Below are 21,968 nucleotides of genomic sequence, written 5' to 3' on the forward strand. Positions count from 1 at the left end.
TTTGAACACTAATAAATCTTTTTATTTTTTGATCCATTAAGTTTTCCCGAGATAACTTTTTATTTTGGGTGTATTAAGAGTTTCTACCGTCGGACACAATGATGAATTTCCTCATTAAATTGTAGACACCTTTTTTCAGAAATAATTGTAAGTCTCCAAACAGCATAACTCCTAATCAGTTCTTGTCATTAATTCTGTGCACAAATAATTCATCTCTACACTTCTACTAATTTGCCGAGCCCAAAAACCCAAACTTTAATTTAAATAAGAGTTCTAAGATTTTGTTGATGGGAGTCGAGCCCTAACCTTACCGTTAGAGTGGTGAATTTAGATTAGTGTTCTACCACTCATCTTTTTATTAATCCATTAGAACATACTACGGATCATGAAATAATAATCCTCTTCCAGGTTGGTCAAAGAAGTTTCTGCTTATTTGAAAAGTTTAAGGAATATATCCCCTACCTTTTACCTACCATTTTGCTTCTTCTTCTTCTTCTTTTTCTCAAGTTCCTATGCTATATATCTCTCACTCCTAAAATTTTACCCAACTGGATGGCATATTTATATATTCTTACTGGTCTACTTGCAGAAGCCATTGGCCTTGTATATAATCACACTCCAAACTGCAAACTGGGAAGCCATTGAAGGCTTCAAGCGAGCAAGCTAAGCATATATACCATTTTGAATCAGCTGCCGGGCTGCAGGTATGTATACATACATTTATATATTGTATTATACGTTTAGTTTCCATACTTCCATAGTTTGAAATATGGAGTCATCAGATAATTAACATACTTCACAAACATAATAAAATATGGTGTGGGTATATGTCATCTCCATTATTTAGTTAGTTTTTTCAAGTAAATTTACATATTTTCCCCCCTCGAGCCTGAGAATCCATGGATGTAAATATGTAATAGCTAAAACTTGGTCATCAATCAAGCAATTAACATCCATATCTGTCAATCCTTTCTGCTGTAACTTTGAGCCAATTAATTTATAGAACTGAAATAATGGTTGGGAAAATGGTATGGTTATAAGTTAGGAGTTTATAAGTTATAACTGATCATATCCCCAAGTTGTAATTTTGAAGTGATTTGCAGTGGGACCAAGTCACCAGCCCTAATTTGATGAAGCCTAGCTAGCTATGCTATTAGGTTTGTGGGTGGGTGGGGGAGTGATTCACGTTATTCGTTTTAAACGTCACGCCAGCTGGCTGGAACAGGTTGTTCATAAGTTTTAATTTAAAATATATTAATTGTCGTCTGTCAATCGGTCGGCCCTATATAATAATATAAGATGCTGGTAATATACTTTGTGGACATTATTTTAGGTGGTATAATGTTTAATTGAAGTAAAACTAACCATTATTGACTTTTCAGCATTTGCATTCCAACTGACTTTAAGATGCTTAAATGGTGTGGGCTTACTTATTAATTTCACCATTACATCATTTCCCCTTAGAGTTTAGACCAGGTTAGGTTAAACCTAAACGACTTTTAACATTACAGAAAGAGTATCAATTGTATATAATATGTAAATGTATAATTGTTACTAATTTATATTTTTAGTTGAAATAGCTTGGTTTAGATAAGATTTTCTGGTTATACAAAAAATTGATCTAAGAAAGACAAAAAAAAAAAAAGATTATTAAAATAAAACTATTATTCCAACTAATGTTAAACCTCGAATCCTGGGAAGGGAATAGTGTACTATGTCAGTGTGGGTGTCAAATCGAAGAAAAGTCATGAATCCAGGTGGGGTATCAGCCGACGGAAAAAGACAAAATTGGAAAAGTGAGCAATAGCGACTCAAGCTGGCCTGGTGACCACTTTTATGCTCCCTATTAATTATATATCCTTAACATCCAATCGATTATGAGTCCTTTCCAACTAGGTGTTTGATTGGACTATTTTTTGTTTTTTTCTATTTTTGGTTCTTAAAAAGATAAGTGGGTCCTGAGTAAAAACTCTCCTATTTTCATTGAAAGAAAAAATAAAAATTATATTGAGTTAATGTCACATGGGGTCCTTCGAGTATAGTGGTTTTGTCACGTTTAGTCCTAAACTTTCAAATTGACCATTTGTAGTCTTTCAATTTTCTAATTTAACCATTCGTGGTCCAAATTAACCACCCATGGTCCTTCAATTTTCAAAATTTAACCACTCGTGGTCCTCTTGAAATGACTATAGTTGGTTAAAATTTAAAAGTTGGAGGACCATGAGTGGTTAACTTGGACCACGAATGGTTAAATTTGAAAGTCGAAGGACCACAAATGGTCAATTTGAAAATTTAGGACTAAACGTGGCAAAATCACTATACTCGGGGGACCTCAAATGGTAATAACTCAAATTATATTTTATTTTACTTTAACAATTTTCCGTACTATGTTAATATAAAATAAAAATAAAATAAAAAACATGGTTAAATCGTTAGGTGATCCTCGTCACCTAGTATCTAGGCAGCGATTAATTGGCATCTTGGTGTCCGTGTATTTTTTATTTTATTTTTATTTTTTAAAAATTTGTTTACAGTTTTTTAGTTTTTTAAGGCTTGATAATTATGAACTATTTAATACTAAATAGTTAATACTAAAATATTAAATATTAACGTAAAAAATCTAGAATTTTGTACAATTTAAGATTATTTCGCTTAAAACCATGTCATTTTCAGTGAAATAACACATGTAAAAAAGAATGGAACAATAGCTAATCAGCCGACTAGGCGACTTAGTCGGTGCCTAGGAGACTTAGTGTGCCTAGGAGGTCTAGGTGGTCAGCACTTAGGCAGCCTAGGCGGCCGCCTAGACCACCGATTATGGTGATATGCTAGGCGGCCAGCTAGCACCTGCTAGCTGGCCGCCTAGACAGCGATTAATCGGTGCCTAGGTTGAATTTTTGCAACAGTGATAAAAAGTAAAGAGTATATATAAATTTTTTTTTTGTTTTTTTTTTTAAATGAACTTTTTTTTTTTTTGTTTTTTTTTTTTTTTTTTGTTTTGGTTAATTGCATAGTGATTTTACCACAATACTTGTAGATTTTGTTTTGGTAATATACAATAAAAATTATATAATTCATTACAAGAAAAATCAACTTCATCTAGGAAAAAGGTATAATAAATTATTGAAATTTTAATATATTTAATCTATAATCAAATTTTTGTAGATAAAATATTAAATTCGCATATTTAAATTGTGACTATTTAATCTGTTACTAAATCAGTTGCTATTTACTATTTTACTATTTTTCTTGTAGTGTATATGTTTCTCCGAATAATATTATTATATGCAGATAATTTTTTTTACATGATTTTGACGTGATGATATAGTCTTGTTTGGTTAACTTATTGGAATGTATTAAATTATAAATAGTTAATCATCATAGTGAATTGGTAAACTATATGAGCTTGGGTACAAATATAATTTAGAATTTTATAACTTAGGCTGCGTTTGGATAGCAAGAAAATGACTTTTGGAAAATGTTTTCTAGAAAATGAGTAATTTTTCAGAAAATATTTTCCATTCTAGTGTTTGGCTACTCAACGGAAAATTGTCTTTGTGTGTTTGGTTCATTTTCCAAAAAATGGGTAAGAAAATGAAAAGAATTGAATACTTCAAAGTTTATATGAACGTTACTTTGGGTATGGTACAGACTTAAGGTGCCTCCCACAGTTAGGACTTGCTCAGGACACCTCATGATCTGTCAAAAAAAAAAAAAAAAAGTTTATATGACCTTTGTAAATTTTATACGTTAACTAGAACTAAATATACTAATATATATAAGTCACTATGCACCCTACTCAAATTATAAGAGTAAAATTTTCCCATCTATCTTTATTGGATAAAATGAGAACAAGTCTCTCGGTCAAATAAGAACAAATGTCATCCTTATATATATCTGGAAAAATAGGACGAATGAGATAAGTTTTTTTTTTTTTTTTTTTTTTTTTTTTTTTTTTTTTTTTTTAAATACGATGACATTTTCGTAACACAAAAACTTGTGTGTGACTGACTCACAGATCTTTGTTTGTGAGATGGGTTGAGTCAAGATGAAATGTAACATTTAGTATTACATTTGCTAGTATAAGTATTACATTTGCATATTGACCCGACCCATCTCACGTATAAAGATCCGTGAGACGTATCAGACAAGTGTGACTCTTTTCGTAATTATGACCAACTTTACTATGCAAACTTGAACACTAAAATTTGTAATTCTTAGACTTTTCCAAGTTTACACATTTAATATTAACATTTTGCATATTTAGTACTAAAAGATCGCACTTGCAAAATGCGAAAGTGCGTTGCACTTAGGATTTCGATTGTAGAGTTTATAACTGAGTTTTTGATTTTATTTGGTTTAGTCCTTCTCTTTTTATTGCTCAAGGTCTAACATTTACGATTTAGATTTAAAATTTAGGTTTTTCGTTGACTTTATAAAATTTATCAGGTTTGCATATTTAATTGTTAAACATGGCTTATTTAAGTGTTCAAGTTTGCTTAGTGAAGTTGATGAAAATTACGAAAAATATCACTGCATTTTTTTTAAAAAATATGATCATATCTGTCAAATTTTTACAGATATAAGACTAAGATTGATTATTATTTTTCTCCTATGATACTGTTCTCATAGGATCCTTAGCGCGCGCGCACGCACACACACACGCGCGCACACACACACACACACACACACACACACACACACACACACACACACACACACACACATATATATATATATATATATATATATATATATATAATATAGAGTTAGGATCCCTTTAGAACATTTCCCAATGAGAAAACTTAGAATTAATTTCAGTCTTACATCTTTAAAAATTGGACATATCAGATCAAATTTAAAAAATTACGGTGACTTTTTTTGTAATTATTTTCAATTTTATCTTGCAACTTGTAACACCATACTCTACACTTTGTAACAACATAATGTGCATCTTTTGATAACATTTTAAAAAATTAATGAGGAAACTAAATTTTAAACCTAAATCATAAATGCTAAACCCTAAAATGTAAAAAGCAAACTCTTAAGGTCTTAAATCAAATAAAACCAAAATGCTCATTTACAAACTCTAAAATCAAGACACTAAGTGGACTGCACTTTCACATGTTACAAAGTGCAATTTTTTAATACTAAACATGCACTTTGTAAATTGTAACAATATAATGTGCGTTTTTGAAAAATTTTGAGAAATGCAGAGTATAAAGTTTTAAGTTGCATAATAATAACTAAGACTATGTGGTCTAGTGGTACTCGGGTTGAACATCCATTTGAAAGGTTGTGAGTTCGAATCTCAGTGTAGGCGTTATTGGTTATGTATATCAGTAAGTTGAGAAAGTATATGAACAGATATTACATTGTAATAGAGCCAGATGCAAAATTTCACTCACTTTTTTTGAATATTACAATAAAGCGTTTTTTGTTTTGTTTTGTTTTTGTTTTTGTTTTTGTTTTTTTTTTTTTTTTTTTAAAGCAAATATAAAGTAAAGCGTTAAGTAATTGGTTTGACCTCTATTTGGTTAGGATACATACTATTTATTAGAATAGATTTATTAAAATAAGAGAAGTTAAGTATTTAGGGAGTAACTATATATAGTTATAAGGACTCAAGGCACAATTATGTTATGTTCATATTTCAAACCACTTATACACAAACATCATATTATGCATTATTCATCTTTCTTTGTTCCTTGTGGCTTCACTTATTTGTTGTGCTCCTGTAAACTTTTTAAATTTGGCTGCTAGTTAATTATTGAACAGACAAAATGCTACTCTTTTCAACTTCTTATAGTTTATCATTTTTTATGTAGCTAAGAATTTGGATTGATGCCTAATTAGCCAATCAATGGCATATTATATATTCCAATATAAAAAAGCTAGGACAGAAATAATTAAGTCAATGAAAAGGCTGCCCCATCTTAAGCAATTGAGTGGGATCTGAGATGTCATTTGATAAAATAGATCTAAATTTAAATCTTGAACACTATTTTTATTATATCTGCATTGGATATATTAAAAGTCTAAACGATTTAGTCATTAGTAAAATGATTTATTTATTTTAATTATGTGTAAAAAGTATATAATTATGTTTACATTAGATCCGTTTCTTCTTCTTCTTCAAGTTTAAGAGAATAGATATGAAAGGTGGGGTAGATAGTGAAACCATGATAGCTCTATCAAATTTGGAATTGATTGAGACAAAAATTAATGAAGGTTGTAGTGTTGAGCATATAACCATTAATGTGTCATCCAACCATCAGTTTATATTTTTAGTTGAGATGAAGCACATGTTTCAATTTGGTATTAAAGTTATGTAAACCACACGTGCACATATAACCATTATTAAGTTATTGGACAGGGATACTTTGAGAAATAGAAAAGACTGTTAAGTTATTGGACATGGATACTTTGGAAAATAGAAAAGACGGTTAGCTGATTGAGTTTGACTAGTTGATTGCATTATTGTAGAAAGATGTAAAATGATTTTCTAAAAAAGCTGATAAAAAAAACTGTTATTGGACAGAGATACTTTGAGAAATAGAAGACTGTTAGCTGATTGAGTTTGACTAGTTGATTGCATTATTGTAGAAAGATGCAAAATAATTTTCTAAAAAAGCTGATCAAAAAAACTGTTTTGAACAACTTTTTGAAGTTTTGCATTTTGAAGCAATAAGATATTACAAAATGCTAATTAATTAAACACTTATATTGAATGATTAACTAAGTCAAACAACTAATAGTGTTCAAATAAGTCAAAATTGACTAATAAGCTAACTATGTTACCAAACAAACATATACTTTATATTTGTGATAAGTGATTGAAATTTGGGTTAAATTAAGACTTATGTTTTCTAATCTCTCTTTTAATACCTAAGGCAGTATACTAATGCATTCAAAAAAAAAAAAAAAAAAAAAAAAAAGAGGCAGTATACTAATATGCACTGTAGGAAAATTATATAATGCAAAACATTACAATTTAAACAAATCATAGTTCTTTAATTTGGTAAGTTGATGTGAAATTCTTGTTTTGTTCTTCACTACATTTTACGTGTCAAGATCAAGTCTTACTACTGTGTAAAAATTTATAACTGATAATGAATACAAAATTTAATTAATTTTCTTAAACTTAAATAACAGCTAGCACTACGTATAGATGATATGATATTAGACTAAGTCTCAATGACTCCATCCAACAATATGGATTTAAGTATACCACAAATTTATAATTCAAGTGTGGTATAATAATATTAATCTCAATTTCAAATTTTCAATTCAAGTGTCAACAAGGTAACAAAAAGAAGGAGAAAAAAAGAAAACTCCACCCAAATTTTCTACAACACATGCATAGTCAAGGTGTACTTAAGAAACATAATTTTGGACCATGACATTAAGAATCACAATATAAACAAATTCCTAGGTCCAAAATTAAAGAAGTATGTATATAATTTAGTTGACATCAAATTAAAATTTTCATTTAATTTTTTTTTTCTAGTGCATAAAATTTGTGGTGCAATTCTGTTGCAGTCTCCCATCAACCTGGGGCCAACAATTCGATCAATCTAATTCTGATCTTCTAAAGCATCTTCCCACTTGTCTTATTTTTTATTCCAATAATAATAATAATAATAATAATAATAATAATAATAATAATAATAATTATTATTATTATTATTATTATTATTATTATTATTATTATTTTATTATTATTATTATTATTATTATTATTATTATTATTATTATTATTATTATTATTATTATTATTATTATTATATGTAATTTGTGTTCTACCCACAACATACGCATAATTTGTAGGACCATGTTAAACAAAGTAATTTAATTCTTGTGTCATTATTGGATAAGGTTTTTTGTTTTGTTTTTTTTTTTCTTTTCTCTAATCTCTAAATAATTCTTCCTTTTATTATTATGATGGATATATTCCAAAGTTTTTTTGTTTTCTTTCTTCTTCGGTCTGGAAATAAAAATAATTTAAATTTCCTAAATATTTCCTTTCTTCTTCAGTTCCTCCTCTTCTAGCTAGATATTTCTTACTATACTATTGTTGGTCCACACTTGAATCCTTATTTGTCTATATATATATATAAATCAACGGATCGGAGGGGCAAATTGTTGGTTGAGAATGGGTGGTGGTGGTGAGATAATCAAACAAGAATCGGATATGATTTTCTCCGGGGAAGTGAAATCTTCGGAGGTGGAAAATAATGGCGACCCAAGAGAGAATAATAGTAATAAATCTCCCAAAGAGAAGCACTACGTTGGGGTTAGAAAGCGGCCATGGGGGAAGTACGCGGCGGAGATTCGGGACTCGACGAGGAATGGGACGAGGGTTTGGCTGGGGACCTTCAACAGCGCGGAGGAGGCCGCCTTGGCTTACGACCAAGCGGCGGTGCTGATGCGCGGGCCGTCGTCGTGCCTCAATTTTCCGGTGGAAAGAGTGAACGAGTCGTTGCAGGAAATGGGTTGTTATAGTAGTTGCAAGGACGGGTGGTCGCCGGCGGAGGCCTTGAAGGAGAGGCACAAGAAGAGGAGTAGTAGAGGGAAAAGGAAACAGGCCGAGGACGGCGGCGGCGGCGGCGGCGTAGTAGGGTATGCGTTTCGGGATGAGAAGGCGGCGCAAGATTGCTGCTGCGACGGCGACGATTTGCCGCCGCTTGTGTTTGAAGACTTAGGCCCTGATCTATTAGATCAACTCTTGTCTGAGAGTTATACTTCTTCTTCTTATCAGTAAGCTAATTAAGCTAAGCTCCATTCTTCTTCTTCTTCTTCTTCTTCTTCTTCTTTTTCTTTTTCTTCTTCCGATGTGTTTTTCTGATCTTCACATGATGTTTTTCCAGACCAATAATGTGGTCCTTTGCATATAACTCCATCAATAAATCTGTCAATTAATATCCATTATGGTTACATTATTTCCCACTTGCCACCTCCAAATCTCCAATAATTTCTCCACTATGGTTGCTATTGGTTTTTTTGTTTGACCCATGAGTAAAAAAAATCCATTTCTTGTTCATTCTTACTTAAGTGAAACCCTCAAATATAAATTGATAATTTTCATTTAAAAAAAAATTATGCTCTATTGTTTGGGGATCCAATTTACCTATCTCAATTTCTCCTACTATAATTCAATCACATTGCTTATATGTATGTACTAAGAGTCATTATTTTGATTACATATTTTAGGTTTCTTTAATGGTTCAATTAGACATGTTCTAAACCAACTTGGTTGGTCGTGAGTGGCGAATGAGGATTAGTCTGTGTAAGGTATAGGCTTAAAGGTGCTTTCTACAGTTAGGTCTGCTCAAGACTCCTCATGACGTGACAAAAAAAAAATTACACATGTTCTAAGTTTAGTGAATAAATAGCACAAAAATTATATATAGGTTGAATGTTTTGTTTCTTCCTTGTTCTTAATTTATATTACAGAATGAAGTCATTTTTGGTCTGTTTGCCTCTTTTCACAAATAAAGTATATTTTATTCAATAAAAAAAAAAATTAAAGTCACATAATTAACAATGTAGACAAATTTAGAAAAAAACAAAAATGTTTCATTAATCTTCATTCTGGACATGCCCTTGCCTGGACTCCAGGGATGCTTTATAGGCATGTTGCTCTGAGGACGATAGAGTACTGTTATTGCATGACAGAATGTACTACAATTATGGCTAAACAGTGGGGACTATATATTCTTTTAATTTAACATCATATCATGATGGGTCTGATTATCAATAAGTTAGCAAAAGGGGGAGTTGTTTACTTATTATTAGTCTAATAATAATCATCATTAGATTACAGATCATCCCTTCTGGCTCTGATGATGCTCTGGAAACCTAATGCATTATGAAGGCTACATTTTGTAGGTTGTAGAGGAATTACATACAGAGGTGGTCAGGCATATTTTAGTCTTGGGCACATGCAATGTTCCAACTAGAATTAAAACTAATTCATTTAAACTCTAAGAATCTAAGATAGATATAACGCAATCTCCAGTCAAATTAGTTAAACAATTGACTTGATAAGTATAACGTTTTAAATTTGACTTTTTCATGGAGCTGTCTATTACTCTTCTTGATTTGAGTTGATCAGCAATGAACAACCTAAACTTTTCTGCTTCATACATATATATATATATAATTTATGGGCATTATTAATACTGTCCTTATGAACTGTCATATAGGATCGACCTATAAACAAAGTTGAGAAAAAAAAAAAAAACACTCACATTAGAGGTAAGGCATCTCTTCATCTCTAAATAATGAACAATACTATTTATATGCAATTTTTTTTTTTTTATGTATAAATATTTGTTTTCATATTTAACTCGTGATTCAGAAGTGTCATATATAATCCTTCATGTCATTAGTTATTTATATTAGTTAATTTCATTATGAGTTAAATATCTGTATATGGCGAGGCTTTGCTACAAGTAGCAAGTTGTTGGGTTCGAATTCTATTAATGTAAAAAAATAATGGGTATAGATAGCAGCGAGAGGTCCTCAAATTTGAGGCATGATTCTTGGTTACTCGTTGTTTATGCTACCACAAATTGGTCAAAATTCCCTAATAACTTTTCAGGTTCACAGTGAATTATCAAGTAAGAATAAGTAATTCGTCATTAGGTTTCTAGTGTGGCTCAAACTTATGTATCTTATCATCCCTATATATGTTCGCATCACTTATGGAGAACACATTTTTTTTTTTAAAATACAAAATCTAATTAATAATGGCATTAAAAAGAGGAGTTTCTTGAATTGCCTCCTCTTTGGGGCAGTTTGAGATTAGAAGTGGTATGATTTTCACCTTTAAATGATTCAACATATACTTCCTCTGTACAGCTAGTTTTGTCTTCATTTTTATTTTGGGATATGCTATTCACTTTCCTTCACATGTATATTTACTGTTTTGCGCATACTTTTCAGTTTTCATATTCCATCCTCCCCAAATTATAAGCTTTAATGAAATGATGAAACTTAAACTCAAATTTATAATTCATTTTTCTTAATATAAAATTAAATATTAGTGAAATTTTTTTCTATAAACACGCATATATATATATATATATATATATATATATATATATATATATATAAAAGTACTACCGACTATCACTACTGAAAATTATGGAATTTCCGACCACCTGAAAGTGATCTTAAATCAAATTTAAAGTAAAAAGTGGTCGGAAATAGCTATAAAGGTTTTTCCGGACACCAAAAGTGGTCGGAACAAGGCTTTTGACATGATTTTTGATTATTTTTAGGTGGTCAAAAATTGCATAATTTTCAGCAGTGTATGTTACATTGTAGTATCTGTTCATACATATACATAGGGGCATTCAAACTTGTGACCTATCATTTGAAAGAGCCACAGTTACGTCGCTCGGTCACAAGGTCTTTGGCATAAACCCTTATATTTCTAAAAATCTCCATTCTATGGAAAGAGATTTTCAGTTGCTATCACTAATAATAAAGGTTACGTTAGGATTATGAGCTTTAATTTGTTAAGTGCTAGGTAGTGATTGGACTCTTAATATTTTCTATGCATATAATTAAGATAAGATTTGTTATTTTGTCCTGTCATAGAAATATTGAAAATGACAAACATAGTTGTATAGTTGCTTGAGTTGGGATTAGGTGTAAATCTTTAATGATTATTAGGTAGGATGTAAAATACTAAAGAAATTTTTAGGGTGCGAAATATATTTTTAAAGTCAAGAAATATATATATATATATATATATATATATATATATATATATATATATTATATTATATTATATTGTTGTACATAAAATGTTGATGTTTTGTTTTATGTATACTTGTAGGGTTGTGCTCTATTTTCATAATACGAATTTAACCTATGTGTGTCGAGTTTTTTTGGATAATAATATCTACTAAATAATAATATAAATAATAAATTATATAATAGTCAATATTGTTAAAGTTTGAATGAAAATACAAAATATATTAATGTAATCATGTGCAATAAAAAGTTATACACTTTGATTTCTTGTACAATGATATGATGTTTCCAAACTTACCGTCATTTTTTTTTTTTCACTTTATGTACAAATTGTAGTAATGAATCATTCTTTCACATATTATCTTGCATCCTTGCCCATAATCTACTATCTGAGTACTATGCAGGCGAGTGGATGCTATATTGGAATTGTCTTAAGAATGCCTTAATTATCTTTTATTTGCTTAAATCAACCCTTCTTGATTGTAACACTCATTAGAAAACTATATTGCTTCAAATAGAATATGCATAATTTTATTACAAGTTGATTTATGTTTTGGATAAAAATTCTCTCCATTTTAAGATTAAAAAAATAAAATTATTCCCTAATGAATTTTATAGGAAAAAGATTAGTATTTCAGAATATCAAAGAGAATTTGCTAAGAGAAAAAGTTCACATATAACTAAAATTAGGATCTCAATCATATACATAAAGAAAACCTATGAATTCATGCACTACATATTCATTGCATCTTAAAAGCGTAAGCTTATAGTTAGCACGCCCCCTCACGTGTACGGTGGATTCCAACCAACACGTGGACCGGTAAACCTAAACTTATAGTTAGCACGCCCCCTCACGTGTACGGTGGATTCCAACCAACACGTGGACCGATAAACCGTAGTCGCTTACGAGTGGCGTTGAGCCCGTGACCTTTGGTTTGGCTCTGATACCAAATTAAAGCATGTGCTCCATCTCAACTAAAAGCCTAAGCTTATAGTTAGATACACATTAATGGTTATATGCTCACACATATGATAGCATTAGCGCAGCTGATTATAGAAAGGTGTTTGGTAAATTAGTTGTTAGCTGATAGCTGATTAAATGTAAAATGATCCTTAAGGGTACTACTACCATGATCCTTAAGGGTACTACTACTACCAAACATGGCCTATATATTTATAAACATGTTATTTTTAATAAAAAATGTGTTAACTTTTATTAACTCATTAATAATCATTAAAATCACATTAAGAACCAAGTGAGGATGTTTTGAAAAAAAGAAAAAAAAAAAGAAAAAAAAAAAAGACAACTGAATTGTCACCTATAAATTTAAGAAAAAAAATGGAATTAACTCTTTATTTTAATATGAAATTGTTAAGAAATGATTTTTATTTTTCCTTCTAACTATCAACAATAACACTCATATTTACTATTAATTTGTATCTAGAGTTGAAAATACCTTTTTAATTATACTAAAAATGACTAATTTTATTTTATAATAATGATTAAATTTTATATATAAAAATTATATATATTTTTAAGACATTAATTTAGTCGCAGAATATGTATTATATAACTAGTAGTAAAGTATAAAAGCTATAACTAAAAGGCTATTTCTCTTACTCCCTAGCCAAATATTGAAAGAAAGTCTTCTTTAAATAACGCTTCAAAATCTAAATGGGTCCGAGAATGATTCAGTGATGGATGTGTCTTCCCAACTTAGCTTTTACTATTATTAGTAGCTTTTGTCACTCCACCATCATTATATTGGAGTGTTTGGTAAATATAATGACTTGTGAGCTGATAGCTGTTAACTGATTGAATTAATGAGTTTAACTAATTGATAACATTAACTGATTGTAGAAAAGTGTTTGGTAAATTAGTTGTTAGCAGTTAACTGATTACATACAATGACTTTCTTAAAAAGCTGATCGAAAAAGCTAATTTGAGCAGCTTTTTGAATTTTAGCATTTTAGAGCAACAAGTTGTTACAAAAAGCTAATTACTTAAACACTCATATTGATTGTTTAACCAAGTCAAACAACTAATAGTTGTCAAATAAGTCAAAATTGACTGATAGGCCGGCTAACTATTTTACCAAACAGGTTCATTATTTATAAGACTAATGCCATGTTTGGTAAATAATTGTTGGCTGTTAGCTGATTGTGTTAATTAGAGGATATAACTAGTTGATAACATTAGTTGATTGTAGAAAGGTGTTTGGTAAATTAGCTGATAGCTGATAGCTGTTTGGTATAATTTCTTTTCTCAAAAAGTTAATTGAAAAAGTTGATTTGACCAGCTTTTTGAATTTTAGCATTTTAAAGTTACAATAAGCTAATTAACCAAACACTTATATTGATTTATTTTTAATCAAATCAAAGAGCTAATCGTGATCAAATAAGACAAAATTGATTTATAGACTAACTTATTTACCAAATAGGGCCTAAATATATTTGACTCACTGAGGGAGAGGCGGTTCTACCATTTTATTAGTCCTGACCAAAGTGAAAACATGACAATTAATATTATAAGTTAACATTATTTATGTTCAAATGAGAATAAGGTCTTCTGGTAAAAAATGAGGTCTGATCACGATTATCTATTTCGAAGTAAGATTTATCAAGATTGAAGATTTTAGTATATATATATATATATATATATATATATATATATATGTTGGTCTCGATAGAATGTAATGATCGGTGTTTTGGCGCAGCGGATAAGATAGATTCGTTTTAAATATTTTGCACGAGTTTGAGTAATTAGAGAAACTTTCGGTAACAGTGATAAAAGTGATGATATGAATGCAGAAAAGAAAAGCGTAAGTAAGGAGATAGGTGGGACACGAGATTTTATAGTGGTTCGGCTAACGTTGCCTACTCCACTCTTCTTCCACAACTGATGGAAGGGATGCACTATCACTCTTAGTACAATTACACAAAGACTTCCTTGATCACTAAGCCGGACAGCCTTCGTAGGTTTTTCAACTCCTCGAGTTTACTCCGCCTCTATCAACTTCTTCTCCTGAGTTGCGGTTGGTAGAAAGTGATTTCTTGAATTCTCCAACGATGAAGTCTTGGCTCTGAGATATGATTGCTTCAAACAAATGGCAAGACTTCATTTGAGGTGTAAGAATATGATTAATAATCTTCTTCAAGTAACTTAGCACCTCAATACTGGTTCACAAAAGCTTTTAGTAAATCGTGAGCGTTTCAAGAGCTTTTGCAAGTAAGTCGAGTGAGAATGAACCAGCACCTTCTTAGTTGATGAAGGTGGGTTTATATAGGTGAAGAAAATTCATCCGTTGGAGGGAGATGAAATTTTCGAACCTTTTAACCATTGGACAAGGACCGGGGAGCTTCATGCATTAAATGCTCCATTAATGAGGTTGTACCATGTAGCCGTTGAGGGTATGGAAAGCATTAGGTTTTGTCCTTTATCTTCAGAGGATGGTACATCTTCATTTAATGCTTCTTGAAAAGTGTGTCCCTTAAGATGAGGTCCTTATTGTCCTAGGATGTTGTCAAATCAGGCAGGTAGAACATTATTCTCGTTGTTGAAGAGAAGTAATGTTTGATAAAGATTGTCTTTAACAAAAAAAACTGTCTTTTCGTGCTAGTTGACAACTCCTACTTAACTCTCGTTGTAGATCTTCATGTCTCGTGTCTTCTTTCGCCCTGGAGACCCTAACGTCTAGTCATAACTTATTTTCGTGTGTTTGTCTAGCTTAACACGAATTACAGAGGAGTTATGGCAACTCTCGTCTAGGACGAAAGCAGCAAATGAAAAAGCTAATAGTTAGGGGTCTACTTTTCTACATTACATTGGTATCATCAAAATCCTAATACAATGTTCCTAACAATTTCCCCCCTTTTGATGATGCCAAAACCTATACTCTTCTTATAAGGCTGATAAAAGTTCCATAAGGATTTTTCTATTATAAAAACAGCCATACTTGAGAGTTTACAAGTCTTTTTCTAGATTGAAGCGTTAACAAGAAAGACAAAGACAAATAACTCAGACAAGTGACACGAGATGTGTGACAATGAGAGTTTCATAAATATAAAGATGTGATCATTACAAAAACTTTATGAAGAAAAACAGAACGAAAGATAACTTACATTTCTAAGAGCTTTGATTTCTGTTGTTCATTTTCCTTGGATTTTTGGTCATCCCTTTCCTTTTGTCGTTTTAACATCCTGTTGAAGTCTATTTTCTCATTGATTTTTGCTCTAAAGACTTTAATAGGATTAGACCTGACAAGCTCTTCATGTTCTCCTTTGATATTCAGGCCAGTGTAATTGTTATAAGCTTCCCGAATGTTGCTTCCTTCAACAATTCCAGACTTCCACCACGAGATCAGTTCAAACGAATTCATGCCTTCTTGGTAGCTCTTTCCTGACTCTTTATGCACTTTAAAAGCTGCATTGTGATTAACATTTTGTGGGGAGTCTTTGGTTACACTAGAAAGGTCTTCAATGAGATTTCTGATCCTTTCTCTTTCCCTTGCTTCATCTTCTCTTCTTTTGATTTCTTCATCATGCTTCTTCCACAGTTCTCTGGTTTCTCTTTTGATTCTCTCGTTTTGAGTGCTCATGTGATTTTGTCTTGTATAGTTGTCCTTTGTTTTCAACAAAATAGGATTATTGCAACCCTCAAAACGTTTGCCACTGCCTTCTTCATATGGAACAAAGTCCACAAAGTTTCCTATGCCATCCATGGTTACTTTGTTGTCTCTCATAAGTCTCTGCCTTAGATTCATCTGTTCTCTCTTTGGCAGACCTGTGAAGATGTACTTGGCTTCAGAACCAAAGGATTGTCGTGGCTTGATTGGTTTAGATTGGTATCGACCATGATATCTTTGCTTCGAGGAATGGTGACCACGAGACCTAGAAGGTGGATGAGATGAATTCGTGTTCCTTCGGCCGGAGTCTCTTGGTGTCCGAGAGGGAGAGTGTCTTGCTTCTGGAGTTTGATCTTTCGTGTTGTCTCTCGGCTGATCATCATCCTTATCTTTGTCGTCATTTCTCTTTTCCCCCTTTTTGGCATCATCAGCACAAGAAGTAGGAGGGATAGAGGAAACCTTATTTACCACATTCAAGATATCCTGAGCATATCCGAGAATTTGAAGAGCATATTCTCCCAGTTGGTATGAATTGTCTTGATATGTGTCAATCTTTGTACAAGCCAAATCAATACGTTATTTGAGACCAAAATGAGAATGTTTGATCTCGTGTTATTGCCGTGCAACTTTGTTCAGAGCAGTTTCAAGATCATGAAGCTTCTTTGTCATTCTCTCAAGGATCTTGTGATCTGTTTGGCTTTGTTGCTGCGGTTGAGTCTGTTCTTGAGGTGGAGGTTGAGGTACAGATTGTGCAGCTATCAACGAATCAACCTTCTTGCACAAATCATCTAAAACTTTCGTGTCCTTTTCCCGTAGAGCCAGATATTGCATGTGGATGGTTTCGGCTGAATGGACAGTTTCCCTCATAAGGTTCATGATGGTTCGTGGGGACTCAGCAACAGATTCATCTTCAATGTTTGTTGGCGTTGTGTCCATATGCTCATCTTGAGGTGGTGCTTCCCTTTTTCCACCACTTGTTGAGCTAAGATGAATTGGTGAGGCTTCCAGTTTGCCCTCACGCACTTTTGCTTTCTCGAGCATGATCGGAGTTTCGTCCATGGGTTGGATATGTGGAACGATGGCACGAGACAGATCTTCCGGATGGTTAGTTGAAACCTCTTCCGAGTCACCACTGTCAGAGGGTAGCTTTCTTAAGGGAGATCTTTGAGCATAGGTGTCATAGTCAGGACCGATCAAGATTGTATGACTGTCTTCGGGGTCGTCTTCTTGAGCACCTTCATTGCCCAACTGATCATCATTATCATCATTCTCATCATCAGCGTCGTCAACATCATCATCATTATCATCTTCATCTTCATCTTCATTACTCTCGTCTTCTTCAATTTCTCGTCCAAGCTCATCTTTCGTGCCACTGACATTGCAATTCGGATAATTTTGGTGTTCCTTCTCTAATGTGGTCTTGATCTTTGATAGCAACATGGCATATCGAAGTTGCTTCATTTCTTCTTCAAAGACTGGATCCAAGGGTGGCTTGTTGAGTTCGATGCAGATTGGAGCTTTATCCTTCCCGAGAGTGCGATTTGTCATCTTGTAAGAGAAGACTCGATTGATTTCTTCAATTCGAAGAGCTTTGGAAACATCATCAGTGTCAATCCAATCAAGTGCAAAGATTTCTTCATCCTGCATTGCTTCAAAAGTTTCAAGAAACGTCCTTAGGGGAGCAGTGCGCCACTGTTGCCACTGCAGGACTCGACTGTAATCCCTTTCAATGGATTCTCTAAGTAACTGATCTTGTGAAGGTTGAGGGACTTTTACTTCTGGAGCTGGAACTGATGGTTTCGGGATGTCCGAAGGTTGTACTTGCACAACTGCTGTCCCGTCTACCAGCACAGGTTCTTGTGTCAGAATTACCTGCTCTGTATTGGTAGGTTCTTGTGGCAGACAAGGCAAAGCGATCAAAGCATCAGTCGCCTCTATCGTCTTTTCTGGTGACCCAGGTTCTTGTGGAAGACTTAAGTGACTGGCCTCCATATCTACATTAACAGGTTCTTGTGTCATCTCACGAAGGAGTTGATCTGCTAAAGTAGGTTCTTGTGGATGGTGGTCTTGAAGAGAACCGAGATCAGTTTCGGGTTTTTGAACATCAGAAATTCTTTCTGGTAGAGTGACTTTCGGCTGAGCTTCCCCCTGAGAGAGAGCTTTTTTCGTGACTTCTTCCCCCTGTGGAGCTGCTTCTCTCGTGTCAACTTCCTTCGGTGTAAGACTTTTCGCCTGGGAAGACTTCGTTTTGACAGGAGATCGAAAGTGACTCTTTTTGCCAAGTCTTGTGAGAATCAGATTGTCTTCGTCTTCGGATGAATCTTTGACAATGATTGTTTCTGGTAGAGGAGAAGGTGAAGTAGGATCTTTTGCCTCTTGTGGAGATTTCGGAGGAACTGGAACAGATGGAGTCGCTTCTGTCTTCTTTTCCTTACTCCGAGTGGAGTGTTTTTCTCGCTTTTGTCGTTTAGGCTTGGGTTGATCGTCCTCCGAAACTTTAGGAGTTCTTGATTTCCTGTTGGTTTTCACTTGCTCAATAGGAATACCCAACTCTAATGCCTTCTGTTTGTCGTACCCTGATGGTTTTTGTTTCATGTGACAGGCTTTCTGACCAGGCCGAATTCCTGGACGCAAAATAACTCCTTTCGTTGCAAGAAGATGGCTTATAACAAAGCCATACCCCAACTTCTTTGCGATGTCTCATGGACTCTTCCGATGAAAGGTGATGGTGTGAGCAATATTGTTGAATATGATCTTTGACCAATCGACTTTAAATCCATTCAAGAAAGCATGCAACATTTTCAACTTCTCCTTCGTCACATCATCAGTGCCCGAGGTCTTGTGATCGACAAGTTTATTGAAGATATCAACAGTGAACTCATAATCTAGTTTGAACCATTTCTTCTTCAACGGCCAAGTGATTTCTGCCTTGGAGGGGGCGTGGTTGTTCTTGATAGATTCGTAGAAGTCCTCTGGGTCGAGATGATAATAAATAATATCAGATTTGTAAGTCTCATCTCTCTGTGGAAACCCGTATGTTGATCGAACGTCCTCCGAGGTAAAGACCACATGATGATTATTGACTCTGGAAGTAATGGTCAGATAATCAGAGGATATTGATGCATTCATATAGAATTGAGTTACATCAACTGGGTGCCATATAGTATAAAGATGTGTGATGAAGCCATATAATCCTGTTTCTGTGAGGAGATGTATGATGTTTTCTCCAAATCTTCTGTCTAGGATATACTCAAGGAAACCATGCGTGTCCCACATACTGCCGCCGACGATGAAAGGTACTCTGGATTCAATGAACCTTAGATCTTCTGTTGGAAAGCTTGGGATTTCCAGAGTGGAAGGTGTTTCTGGTTCTTTATCAGTTGGTGGTGTTTGTGGATGTTCCGCCATTGCTGACGATTTGAGAGAGACAGAGGATTGTGAGGAATAAAAGAGAGGATGTGTAAAAGGTAATGCTTGAGGAGAAGAAGGTTTAAGTAGGGTTTTAGCAATCACTGGGTAACCGGTTATGGGTAGCCCATTTACCAATGGATTACTTTGAATTTCAAAAGAACTACCGGTTCTTCTTCTCCAAAAAGGTAACTGATCAACATGGGAGAGTGATAAGATCGTGTGCAGATCAAAAACGATCATTCCATCATTAAATGAAGAGAGAGAAAAGCACTTGAGTGCTTATGGGTGCATTAAATACACGTCTCAATCCGTGTCAGACAGAGTGGGATAGTGGACCATTTTTCTCGGCCACATGATCCTCATTATGATTCATCTAAACGGTTTGGATTGGAAGTTAATAAAGAAACGTCTTAGACACGATTCCAAACCCGAAAATAGATAATCTTATCATATCATGAGATCTGTGAGACAAATAAAGTCAAACAGATCCTTCTTACAACATCAAGAGTACATTACCCGAGAGATTTATTACACAGAACGTACATAACATAAACGAATACAATCTCTCGTGTATTAGCAGGAAGGCAAGCTTTTACTCAACATTGCCCTTCTTCTTTTGTGCATGCTCAAGGTACTCTCTCTTTCGGATTTCATGAGCAAAAACTTCAGCAATGAGAGTTTCATGATCAACTTCCAGTGTTTCTCTAGAAAGACCTCTTCTCTCCATGTCATCTAGCTCAGCCAGAACTTTGGCTTTAGCATATGCATACAGTGCACGGTACTTCTCTTCATGTTTCAGAAGGGTGTGAGTTGAACAAGAGAGTAGAACTCTGAGATTTCTGGTTCCTTCCCAGATGGTGAACTTTTCTCAATTGAGTTTCCAAGATCATGTTGAGACATTTTTTCGGGCTCAGATAAGCTCTCAGATGTAAGGGCTATTTCTTTCCCTTTATCCATGAGTTTGAAGAAAGAAAGAAGTGAGTTTATAGAGGATTGAGAGGGTTCTTTAAATAGAGAGTAGATCCTCTCAAAAGATGTGCCCGAATGACTTGACCTGACCAAGGCACGCCTTAGGGAACATATTCTTTTCCAAGAAAGTTGTCCTTGATTCAAGATTTTAGACAGATGATGAATAAGACACATAAAGTTTCGTTCAAAAGGAAACCAGAGCCAACAAGATTTCATTATTCATAGAACCGAGAGAGGAAAGTACATAAGATAAGATACAACAGATAAAAAGATCAATTTTTCTTCCTCTCGTTTTTCTTGACTCCAGACGACTCAGATTTCCCCTTCTTCAGATTTCCCAACATCTGCTTGTACCACTTCCCGGTTCTTGGGTAGTTGGAACCAGATGAGGATTCAGGTTCTTCCTCCTTATCATATTTCTCCTCTAAATTCTCTTGAGCCAGAAAAGCCATGTAATCTCGATCAACCCACTTGCTGGGATCATCTGGAATGGCCTGAGCAGGGTCTTTCCTCACTTTCAGATTTTTCAACAATGAAGCCAGCTATCTCATCATATTGAAGAGATGAGTCAGAGTCAGAGAGAAGGTCCACAGGAGCTTGTGGACTGTTACCAGGGTAAAGATCACCCTGTTCTTCCCTGATACGCCTTGCAACCTCTCTTATTTTGTGAGAGTCACCTCTAGTGAAAGGTTTCTTTTGAGCCATGGTGAAGAAAATAAGGATGAATATAATGTGAAGAATTCACCTCCTTTTATAGCAAGAGATCCACATAGCTCATGTGTCTGTTACACATTAATTTCAACGTCACAATTAATGCTCATAAATGTAGTCAAGGAGTTATCAATTCCAAGCAAGACTTTGACTGTTAACATGTTTCTTTATGACACTCCAACTTTAATGAACTTAAAAATCATATAACGCATGATAATTTATGGTCCCTTTTTTACCAGATTACGTGTGAGCGAGGAGATTTCCTGTTACTTTGGACAAGAAACAAACAAAGTTAAACATAGTCAAGAGGTACACTCATTCCAAGTACGAAAGGATAGCATTTTTATTAGGTCACAAAGGATAGAGAGGAGGATTCCAGATCACGAAAGTACAACATACAATAACTTAGAGAAAACGATAAGGCACGTGAAGTTCCAGATGAGTCATCTCTTCGGTCACATCAGTCAGATTTGCCTTCTTTGC

At 33.7% G+C, this 21,968-nt stretch overlaps 1 protein-coding gene and 1 long non-coding RNA gene across 2 annotated transcripts; both read left to right on the forward strand.

Moving 5' to 3' along the window:
• The first annotated feature begins 5,635 nt into the window (after positions 1–5,635).
• On the forward strand, positions 5,636–20,817 carry LOC109180509. Its single transcript, XR_002054080.1, has 3 exons — positions 5,636–6,239; positions 16,610–16,613; positions 20,804–20,817. It is a non-coding gene; the product is annotated as an uncharacterized LOC109180509 (long non-coding RNA).
• On the forward strand, positions 7,972–8,935 carry LOC109180506 (ethylene-responsive transcription factor 15-like). Its single transcript, XM_019330130.1, has one exon. It carries the CDS (start codon positions 8,156–8,158, stop codon positions 8,762–8,764), a length of 609 nt encoding a protein of 202 aa, XP_019185675.1. The 5' UTR covers positions 7,972–8,155; the 3' UTR covers positions 8,765–8,935.
• Positions 20,818–21,968: the final 1,151 nt, after the last annotated feature.

This window comes from Ipomoea nil, unplaced genomic scaffold (genome assembly GCF_001879475.1).
Source record: "Ipomoea nil cultivar Tokyo-kokei standard unplaced genomic scaffold, Asagao_1.1 scaffold1026, whole genome shotgun sequence".
Classification (NCBI taxonomy): Eukaryota; Viridiplantae; Streptophyta; class Magnoliopsida; order Solanales; family Convolvulaceae; genus Ipomoea; species Ipomoea nil.